Source organism: Helianthus annuus, chromosome 2 (genome assembly GCF_002127325.2).
Source record: "Helianthus annuus cultivar XRQ/B chromosome 2, HanXRQr2.0-SUNRISE, whole genome shotgun sequence".
Lineage (NCBI taxonomy): Eukaryota > Viridiplantae > Streptophyta > Magnoliopsida > Asterales > Asteraceae > Helianthus > Helianthus annuus.
Genome location: NC_035434.2, coordinates 23130602 through 23142572, shown reverse-complemented (window position 1 = coordinate 23142572; position 11971 = coordinate 23130602). Strand labels below are relative to the sequence as shown.

The 11971-nt window shown below is 32.2% G+C and overlaps 1 protein-coding gene across 2 annotated transcripts; it reads right to left on the bottom strand.

Moving 5' to 3' along the window:
- Positions 1–1335: 1335 nt before the first annotated feature.
- Positions 1336–8981, bottom strand: LOC110912495 (nucleobase-ascorbate transporter 6). 2 transcript variants are annotated; one of them, XM_022157236.2, is made up of 15 exons: positions 8826–8981; positions 8278–8413; positions 7560–7657; positions 7288–7461; positions 7044–7144; positions 6396–6471; positions 6247–6306; positions 5319–5503; positions 4381–4477; positions 4208–4294; positions 3429–3487; positions 3255–3346; positions 2626–2703; positions 2364–2524; positions 1336–1818 (listed from the first exon to the last, which is right to left on the bottom strand). In XM_022157236.2, exons 2-15 carry the CDS (start codon positions 8381–8383, stop codon positions 1600–1602), a joined length of 1593 nt encoding a protein of 530 aa, XP_022012928.1. In that variant the 5' UTR covers positions 8384–8413; positions 8826–8981; the 3' UTR covers positions 1336–1599. The 2 variants fall into 2 exon arrangements, with proteins under 2 accessions (XP_022012928.1, XP_022012936.1); XM_022157244.2 differs by lacking the exon at positions 8826–8981 and adding an exon at positions 8779–8802.
- Positions 8982–11971: the final 2990 nt, after the last annotated feature.

The following is an 11971-nucleotide window of genomic DNA, read 5'->3' as shown; positions in this document are numbered from 1 at the left end:
ATAAAAACTTTTCAAAGTTAATTGTGATACAAAAGAAAATTATTGTAGCAAAACGATCTATTTTAAAATAGTTCAACGAATCTTGAGGCTCTCTTAGCATTTTTGGAAGTAAAGTTGTTGATCAACTCTTCATAATCTCGTTGCCCTACTGGCCTGATCTCCCGATTGCCCTAATCGACACTCGAAAGAGCGACGAACTGATTTAATATGATTTAAATTTTTAATTAGATTAATTGGGTTAAGTGACAAATGAGTCTAGATGGGCTAAAACCAAAAAGGTTATGTGGTATATTTAATTGGATTAGGATTTTAGATAGGTTAATGTGTTTAAAATTGTTATTGGGTTTTAAACTTCACATATTTTTGTTTTAAAATAAATAATTTTATACAGTGTAAAAAAAAAGTTTTGGGCCCCGACCAAGGTCGGCCCTGCTACTAGATAAATTGGATTAAATGCAAATGAGTTTAGATGGGCCAAAACTAAAAAGGTTATTTAATTGGTTACGTTTTTAGAAAGGTTAATGAGTTTAAAAATGTTATTGGGGAGTTTTTTTTTCTAATAAATTTATATATAAATTATTTAAAAACAGAGATCTTAATCTCAAGACGACCATTATAAATGGGTCGATTTGGGTTAGCTTTTATATCTATTTGGTCAAACAAGTAAATTAAAAAGAGAAGGTTGAGTCGCCTGAATAAAATCCTTGCAAGTGAAAGGTTACGTGATATTCAGGTGTAAAAAAAAATTGCCGTTCAAATAAAAGAGTCACCCGATATAATATTTTTAATACATAAAATATCCTAACTAAATTATTTTTTATTTTAAAATAACGTCGCAATTATGTATCTCACTAGATGTGATTAAAAGCAGTGTTGTAAAAATCGCGATTAGGCGGCGATTAATTGCTAGTCAGCCAATAACTGAGTAATTTTTCATTAATCAGTCCATTAATTGCTAGTCGGACCTAGTCGGCCAGCTAAAACTCGGCGATTCCGGCCAGATTCCGTCAAAAAAACTTGTATATTCCGGCCAAAACCCCTAAATTCTGGCAAGCTTTCAACCAAACCATGTGAATTCCAACAATTAATCTTGTATACTTAAAAAATGAGTTGAGTAAGAGTTAAAATCTAGCTACTTAAAATAATTACCTATAAAAATGTGTATATGTATACATAAAACTGAAAGTTACATATAAAAAAACCCAATCCGATTAATACCAAGCAATCTCGAGTAGTCGCTAGTCCCCATCTCACCGGCCGACCAACGACTAACGAGTTCTCCAACCTTGATTAAAAGATATGAACAATGTGTCTTGGGTCAGCCCAGTCTACCCGTTTTGACCCGTATAAAAGCATCCAAGAATCAAATTGATAACCCATCAACAAAAGTCTCAACAGAGATTTAATCATATCCCTTTAACATCAACAAATTTACAGTAACAAAAAAGCCAAACCTAGTTAACGAATGTTTCGAAGAACCATTCTCATTCACGGATCGGATTAAACTTGTACTAAATTAGCTTATAATTAGTTTGTTTATAAATTAACATAACATTAATGAAGTACCTTATAAGAGAGAATACGGTTGACTTTTTTACTTCAAACAGACGGGAAGTGTTTGTTGAGATTGAATGGCAATGAATAGAATTCTTCACTTCTTGCATCGGTTTTAAAAGATTGAAATTTATCCCACCAATGTTTGCCGCGATCTTTCCTTATCGAACCGTCTTTTTTGGGAAGCGTGGTGTCCAAAACGTAAGCCAAAATGCCAGCCACAAATGGTTCAGAAGAGAATGGAACATTGACCATGTTGTTGAACTACAAATTCACATAAAAAAGGTTCATCATTTATGGTGAAATAGGTCCAGTTTGACTTTTTGAAGGTCAAACCTTCTATGTTTCAATCTGTCGTAAGTACGAATCCGGTTATCAAACATTTTTTTTTTCAAAATTTGAAGAAACCCGTCAACTTTTTACTTCAAAATCAATATGTTAGAGCTTAAAAGTCAACAACGGGTCATGAACATATAAAATCAGCTGTAATTTGACTTTTGAAGGTCAAACCTCACATCTTTGAATTGTAGATTGCTATGAATTTGTTACAAACTAAATATAAAATCAATATCTTTCAATTTTGATCCGTAGTTATAGATTCTAATCAGTTGTTAAATAATTTTTTATGATATAAAAGAACGCATCAGTCTGTATCGTCAAAATCAATATGTTCAACCTCAAAAGTCAACTGAAATTTGACTTTGAAGGTCAAACCTTCTACTTTTTATATTCAACATTTAGAACTTCAAAATCAATATATTTAGAAATATTTAGTGATATCTAAGAAATAAAAGTTTATTTCTGCATACCCATCTTGCAGAAGTATGAACAGGCCCGTAACCATTAATAGCTTCATACTCATTGAAGTATTGGGGCACAGACAAACCGAGAAAGAACGAAAATCCTAGAATGAATTTTGTTCGGAAACTGTTGAGGTTGCAGAATTGCAGGAAGCTCAGACCACCCGACCCTGCGTTAATATAAGAAGACGTTAAAGTTTTTTACGAAAAGAACATAGATTTATAAGGAAAACGATACGTTTTTGTTGGTTTTGAGGATCTTTAAGCTTACCGACATAAGCAAAGAAAAGGCAATATAAAGCAGCAACAATGGGTGCTGGAATCGATGCAAAGATAGCTCCAAATTTCCCTGCATATGACCAATTGGCTTTTTTAAACTTATCTTGTGAAGTGTCGAATGCCACCTAAATCCACGCGAGAGGTTGCTACTTCGGGCCCAATTCACTAACGGTTTAAACCGGCAGTGTTATATTATAATGGGTCAAACGGGTTGTGTTTTTATCTCTAACGGGTCAAACGGGTTGTGTTTTTATCTCTTAACGGGTCAAACAGGTCGTGTTTTATCTCTAATGGGTCAAATGGATTGTGTTTTTATCTCTTAACGGGTCAAACAGGTTATGTTTTATCTCTGATGGGTCAAATCACAAATGGGTTGTGTTTTATCTCTAACGGGTCAAATGGGTTGCGTTTTATCTGTAACTGGTCAAATGGGTCAGAATACTTAGCTAGCATACAACCTTCTAAATTGCCTATTTCCAAAAATTGGATTTTTCATATCGTAATAATATAGTGTTGGTAATCACATATGATGAAGTAATCATTTGTAGTAAATAAAAAAAAAAAAAAAAAAAAACTGGACAAAAAGTAATACGGGTCAACCCGACCCGTACTAAAACTTACCAAGAATCGAGAAGAAAATCATGAAACCAGCTGATATTTGTACTACTCTTCGACTGCCCACACGGGTCAGTGCCAAAAGACCAGCATTCTCACTGCGAAAAACATCACGAAATAGGTTCATCTCAATTGAAGGCAACAAAAACCGAAATTCATAAGCCTGCGATCGTAACTCACATCGATACTGAAGATCCATTCACGGTTCCAAACACACCAGACAACAAAATGCCAATTCCCTAGAAATTAAGACAATTAAATAGACCCGTTAGTTAGAATCTATTTAGGAGCTAAAGAAAAGCAAAAATAAAGTCAACCCGTTTCCTTTTCAAGCTAATTTTTTTACGAGACCTGTTTCAGATAGAAATAACGTGAACCGGCCCGTTTATAAGTAAATGGATCAAAACTGCCACAAGTCAATACCCGCATCTTTATTACCTCTTTTTTCTAAAGAGTAAAATGCCATTTTCGTCCCTGAGGTTTGGCTAGTTTTGCGACTTGTGTCCAATGGTTTGTTTTTTCGCATCTGGATCTAAATGGTTTGAAATCTTGCCATTTTCATCCAGCTCGTTAACTCCATCAACTTTTCTCCGTTAAGTCAGGGGTATTTCCGTCTTTTTTGTTAACTTAAAGAGCAATTCGATCTTTTTCAGGGGTATTCGGTCTTTTTACATAATGTAGAAAGATCGAATAGCCCTTTAAGTTAGCAAAAAAGACGGAAATACCCCTGACTTAGCGGAGAAAAATGGATGGGGTTAACGAGCCAGATGAAAATGGCAAGATTTCAAACCTTTTGGATCCAAATGCAAAAAAAAAAAAACTTGGGATGAAAGTCGCAAAACTGGCCAAACCTCAGGGACGAAAATGGCATTTTACTTATTTCTAAATTATTAAGAAACTCGTATCTTAGACCTCAAATAATATAAACAAATATAGAGATAAAAAAGAAAGGTATTTACCTGCCAACCAATACCGCGGCTTAGAATAGACGGAGGCATGTGAGTGGCACTTGCATACCTCGAAACCGCGATGAACCCACCAGTTGACTAATTATACAATCGAAACACGTGGGATATATAATCAGGTTCAAGATGACCTTATTTTATATTAAAAAGAAGAAAAAAAAACAGACCTCGATAAGGGTAACAAAAGCAGTCATCATCATAGCAAAGGCTTCACCGGCATCGAATGAAGGTGGGCCCCATTGGAAGGGATAGGGAACTCTTATCCTATAAGAATATATAAAAAAACAATTAAATAAAAGAATGAGTAGAGTGAACTATGCAGTTAATTCGGTCCAAAATCAAATATCGGTCAAGGGCCTTGACCATAGTTGTCGATAGCGAATTGCGACAAATAGCGACAAGGCACCTATAGGCTACGTAGCGAATAGCGACGGCTATTTTATAAATAGCGATTACACTAGAAAAAGAACTTTGAAAATTTTTATATGTATATTACATCAAAATACCCTTGTATATATGCTATTTTACATGTATATTTAACAAAAACCTATGAATCCAGCTATTTTATAGCTATATCTAATTGCTATTTACATAACAAAAAACAATCGCTATCATCGCTATTTGTCGCTATAACCCATATAGCGACACTACGTCGCATGGCTACATAGCGCGCTATAGCGGTCGCTATAGCCGCTATTAACAACTATGGCCTTGACCAATATCTCACATATAGGTTATCGCGGTGGGATATCGGTAATTTTAATATCACATATATAAAACGGAAATTATATATAATATTAATAGTAATATCAAAAGTCAAAACTCGTAAGCCATGAAATCTTCCTCTGAGTCTACACCAACCAAGGCATCCAAAATAACAGTCAATATCGGCCAAACATTTGTCGGAACCGATATTCCGGACTGATATTTGAATGGATTGTTTGGGTCAATGGGTAAAAGTTAGCTAAAAGGAAACGGGTCAAATGGATTGGACGGGTCGATTTCTTATATCGGTATTGAAACGATAAAATATTCGTAAACAAATTTGACACACGAATTGTTTATAACAAAATCAATTTCTTTTGATAAGAAGTGTTTAGCTAACCAAGGAGCAGAGTCAACTAGTCCAGCGCGATCAGTCCGGCAGCTTGTTTGGGTCTTTGGTGCTGCATGGTTGTAGGCCCCACCAACCGTAAGTAAGTGAGCATAAATCCAGATAATCGCCACCGAAATCAAAACAGCAAATCGGTCAAAGATATTTTTTCCCGAATGAATGAAATGGGATAGATACTGCACATAACCAAGAAAGCCGTATTGTTAAGAGTTAAGAGGTAGAAAATTCGGCGGGTTGGGTAACGGGTCAAATAGTTTTTTAGAAGAGTCCGGATGACCCGAAACGCGTTACGTTTGAAATTTGTGAACATTTTGTAAACAATTAGCGTGGCTCGTGTAGCTATAAAATTATTATTTCAAGAATTAACAGAATTTATAAATAAAAATAATTAATGAGGTTTTATGCATTTTTTAAAAATTTAAAATACAAGAGTAAATTACACGGATAGTCCCTGTGGTTTTTCAAAATTTTGGATTTGGTCCCTAGCTTTCCAAAAGTACACAGATGGTGCTTGTGGTTTGCACTTTGTAACACATTAAGTCCCCAACCAACAAATCTAAATGCATTATAAAGTACAAACCACAGGGACCATCCTTGTACTTTTGGCAAAAGTTGGGGATTAAATGCGTTATAAAGTGCAAACCACAAGGACCATATGTGTACTTGTAGAAAGCTAGGAATCAAATCCAAAATTTTGGAAAACCAGAGGGACTATCCGTGTACTTTACTCAAAATACAATAGGCGCCTTTCGACCCGTTTGACCTGCTATAGAAAAATAAAGGTTTGAGTGTGTTTCAACCATTGGATTCAATTCCGCTTTTAGCTAATTCTTTCAATTTCATTTGACCCGTTAGAGATAAAACATAACCCAAATCAACCCATTAATATTTACGCTAAATAATCGCAAATCAAGGTTACCTGGGAGATAATAACTAGAAAAATGAGCTGAGGCAGCCCGATCTCAACACATCTGACAACCTGAAAGACGAAGCAAATTTAGATTCGGTCCCGTACACGCAACCTTAAAAGAACATTTTCCAAGATTTTGTTCCGAAAATGTTTCTCACCCCCGGGAATCCAAATTCATACAGCCCGAAACCCGCCAGACCAACCAATGGAACAGCTGAAAGTGGACTCAAAAACCTATCACAGCGATTGAGATAAAATGTGATTTATAGACACAAATTAGCAGAGAAAACATAAAGACACCGATAAGATCATTGAAGAGTGGAAGCAATGATCATAAATAGGGCTGCAAACGAAGCGAACAGTTCGTGAACCGTTCGGCGGAAGTTCGTTTGTGTTCATTCGTTTATTATATGAACGAACACGAACAAGAAATTTCGTTCGTTTAGTTAAATGAACGAACATGAACAGAGGCCGTGTCTGTTCATTTATGTTTGTGAACATTCGGTAACGTGTTCGTTTATGTTCGATACTTCATTAGTGTTTTCAGGTTTTTACATTTTATTTAAATGCTTTAAAATTCCGACAAATAAAATATATTTAATAAGTATTAGTGTATAAACATTAGTTTGTGTTCATGAACATTCGTTTGCGTTTGTTGCCTAAAATTAACAAACGAGCACAGACACATTCAGTTGCTTAACAAACGACACGAAAATAAAATCTCGTTCGGTAAGTGTTCATGAACAGTTTGTGAACACTTTGTTCGTGTTCGCTCGGTTCGCTTGCATCCCTAATCACACACCAACCTAACGATATTTCTCCAAAGGCCGCTGAAACCGAGAACAATTTGAAGCGTTGACGCAATGATCATCGCACCCTGGATCGCACGCATCGTTTTCTTGAATTTCTGAACAAGTAATGCATAAAAAGTTAAAAAGTATAATAATTTGTAAGATATTTAGAGATCATTCATTTTCAATAACTTTTTTGACATTTTTTAAAGATTTAAAAACACTCGGACGAAGAATCAAAGCGGTTTGGTTCACAAACCTGAACAGGATCTGGATCGCTCCATCGACCCGATAATATAATCGAGATTGTTGGGGCAACAAAAGTATATGAGCCCCCGATGACAGCTGGCAACCTGGTTCCGAAAAGACTTTGTAGCAATGTGTTTAAACCCGCAACAAAAAGCAGAGTTTGGATCACTTTAGCTTTTTCCTCCTAACAAGATCATTAAATATAAATAAACAAATAAATAAATAAATAAATAAAATAGATTCGTTTTATTTAATTTACGAAATTTCGTTTGAATATCTTACATTTCCACCTCCCATTTGAGGAACTAAAGCCGTGGGAATGATAACCGTTGTACCGAGCATTACGATATAATGCTGAAAACCGAGTAGTATGGCCTCAGCTGCAAAAATATAATGCAAAATTTAAATGATTTAATTTAAAAAAACAAAAAATCACTATATAAAGTTTAAACACATGATTATTGATATAATTCTTTCTATGATTTGTTTTAGTAGCAACATGAAAACGGAAAACGCACATCCAAACACCCCCTTTTATGTAACCGATTTGTCGTAGAGAAGAAAATCACATACAACAACCTAGTTCATGTTCCAAAAAATAAATTCTTTTTTAAAGAAAGAACATAATCTATATGAATCAAAAGACACCAAAAACAAATAATACAAGATTTAATAAATAAATAAAAAGTAATGTCAACCATTGAACCATTTATAAAGATTGCAAACTTTCAAAAAAAAAAAAAAACTATAAAAAAAAAAAAATTATAAAGATTGCAAGAATCATACTGAAATTAATGCTCTCACTTTAAATATTCAAACACCATGTGCCCTAAAAAAAACATCCTTAGAACCATATAAAGATTATTAAAAAAAATCATAAAACCACCTTTTTCAGAACTATATGAATCATGAATCAAATCAGAATATACTAAAAAAAAAGATTAAAAATAATAATAATAATAATAATAATAAAATAAGAAAAACAAGAAAAGAAACTAACGCCATGGTGGTGGACTTGTAATGCAATAAGAAACATTTGGAAGCTGATCTTTTGGTGGGTGTGGTGCCGGTTCATCTGCTTTTGCTCCTCCACCACCTCCGGCCATCCCTGTGAAATTACTGTTTTACCCCTAAATCTGCAAAAAAAAAAAAAAAAATCAGATTACAAATCTTTAGTGTTCATGAAAATCATATAAAAACCAAAAAAAAAAAAAAAAAAGCTTAAAATTTTCATAAACCCTGAAAGAACAAAAAACACACAGTGAATCTTGAAATGAAAAGAGTGTGTGTGAGTGATGAACTGATAATAAGTTCAAGAAAATAAATATTTCTCGATCAAAAACATAAAGAAAATAATTTTATTTTTTCAAGAAAAAGATATCATTGACATGAACTTGACCCAAAACCAAGATTATGGAGCAGAAAATGAATAAAAAATAAACCCACAAGAAAAAGATTCATAAAGATTGAAAATTTGAAGAAAATATTATAAAATAAAAACCTGAAAAAATAGGGTTTTTGTTTGTCTGCAAGTTCAGAGGACAGTACATGAATTAATGGTGAGCAGAAAGGTTGTATTCAATGTCTACAATTTCTTCCATATTTTGGCTTTAAAGAACATGAACAATCTTTGTGCAGAAGACTGAATTTGATTGGTTTTTTTTATTTTTTATTTTAATTTATGGGGTTCTATGTTGTTTTGTTGCAACAGGTGAGTTTAGTATGAATGAGAAAGACAAAAGGGTACTGATCTTGGAGTGTAGAAGGTTGATACGATGTCGTTTTCAGGTGTTTAGCTACGTGGCGTTTTGGGTGCAATAATTTTTCTTTGTTCGTTTGAATACTTCACCTTTATTTAATCATAAATGCTAAGGTGTTTTGGACACTTCAAGATTAATTGATTGAATTATAGATCATATATGATAGTCTAACTTAAATTATCTTTTTTTTAAAGGTCTAACTAAAATTATTTAATAGTTTGAAAAAACTCACTCGAGATCTTTAATATTTTAAAACTTTATGTCTAAACAAATTTACATAGGTGTTTAATAAACCGACTGAATTAAGTTATACTCACCGAAACAGCTTGGTGGATTTCGTCAATTTGAGATCCAAGCGATGTGTTGCCGATTTAATGGTTTTGTCCGGTTTAAAACTTAGAACTAGTTGTGTAAACCAAGTCACTATGTTCGTGTTTCAATATGTATATATCATTTTATTGTCTTTGAGATAATATAGTTAGGTATATGTACTATAATCGGTTCAAAACGTCAACTACCATACTATTGAACTAGCAAAACACTAAAATTAACCGATCAATCCATCTAACCCACCTAGTTTGGCTTGTTGTACGTCAAAATCGTACTCAATTGTTCGATTCAAAAATTTTATATAACCTGATAGACGGTAAACATATATGTTATCTTAATATGATAAATACTATTGTGTAGATTGTATTCACTTACATGCAATACTATTTTATCCTTCATTAATTCTATTATTATATGTTATATGACTAGGTTAAAACCCCGTGTATGACACGGGTTGTATAAGTATAAATTTATATAATAAATAATAAAAACGATCTATCTTTAAAAAAAACCCGTGTATTGAACGTATTGAACAAAATATAATGTCATATATTAATACATACAGTCGTCATAATTTATCTTTCAAAAATGAACTTTGATTTACTATTTACTTATTATAACATTTTACTTTGTTTTTTATATTTACTATTAGCTTAAAAACAGATGTATTACATGGGTTGAATAATATTGTCATGATGCATTCAAATTATGAGATACAATTATTTTAGTTAGTTTTAAGGACCTTCATACTTGTTTATTTATTTTGATAGATAAAACACTCGTCTCAATTTTGTATTCAAGAGAGTTTATGGTACAAAAAGGTGGAGATCGATCCCCACATTTTTATGTATTTCATATTTTTTTTATGAATTATACCGTAAGAAATAAATTCTCTTTGAATGGAGTATAGAATTGTTATATTTTTTAAAATGATGTTCTTTCTAAATGTTGATGCAATGTGCGATGAATGATGGGTGCAAACTAATTATAACACCACGTCTAACATTACAAAGGAGAAACTAATTTGTCTAAATTTGACACTTGAAAGAATTGTGCGACTATAACGGTGAGTCCAAACCATTATAGTGATGCATCTAAAAACACTTATAGTTTGATAAAAGCATATGCCCTGGACCTAGAATTATTTAATTCTAGTGAAAGAAAAAACAATAATGCAATATAATCTAATCTAATTTTAATAAAGGATTCCAAATAATGTCACGTGGAGAAAGCATGAGGAAGTGACACATGTTAAAAAAGATTTTTGTTTATTAGTATAGGAAGATTATCATGATTTAGTTACTCTGCATAATTATTGTATGTTTAAATATAAATGTAAATGTGTGTATATATATATTATTATTAACTAGGTTAGAACCTCGTGTATTACACGGGTTGAATAAATGTAATTTTATATATTAAGTAATAAAAGTTATATCTTTATGAACCTTATATTGTACGGGTTAAATAAATGTAATTTTATATATCAAATAATAAAAATAATTATATTTTTAAAAACCATGTGTATTGCACAGATTAAATAAATATAATTTTATATACTAAATACTAAAAACGTCGTATCTTTAAAAAAAACCCATGTATAATTGGGTTGAATAAATCTACCAAATAAAAAAATTACATCCTTAAACCCCGTATATTACACATGTTGAATAAATCTAAAAAAGAGTTATATATTTAAAAACCATGTGTATTACACAGATTAAATAAATGTAATTTTGTATATTAAATACTAAAAACGTCGTATTTTTAAAAAAACCCATGTATAGTCGGTTTAAAAATCTACCAAATAATAAAAAAAAATATATCCTTAAAAAAACCCCGTGTATTACACGTGTTGAATAAATCTAATTTTACATAGCAAATGATAAAAAGTTATATCTCTAAAAACTCTGTGTATTACACGGGTTATATAAATGTAGCTTTCAATAGTAAATAATAAAAAAAATATTTTTAAAAACCCCGCGTTTTACACGAGTTGAATAAATATAATTTTATATACCAAATAATAAAAAAAAGTTATATTTTTAATAAATTAGGCTAACATTTAATATTAATTTATTATTTATATATTTAATATAAGAAAGAGGTATCTGTTTTCAAAATATATTAAATTAACAATTTAGATTTATTAAAGTATGATAAGATTTAATATTAATTTATTATTTATTTAGTTAATATAAAATAAGTATAGATTTGAGGATGCCTTCAATGAATGACACGTGTTCAAAAGTTAGTTTATTTTATTATAGTAGATTTCTCATTAATACTATTAAATTTTTATCACTAAATAATAATTCAATCAATCATACCCAGTATGATCTCATCTATAGCAAAGTTATAGACAGGGTCTTTGAAGGATAGGATGTAGGCAAGCCTTACCTCTATCCCAAGGGATAAAGAGATTGTTTCCAGTTAGATGAGACCCCCAACTCCAAAGACACATCCAACCATAAGACCATGTGTAGTGGTTATGGTGAATAATGCTCCACCCTTGGGCGTTGTCCGCCACGTGTCGTCCTAGTCACCAAATGAGCGTTCTGAAGAAATGGGCGTAGTGGGATAATGGCCCCACACTTGGGTGTT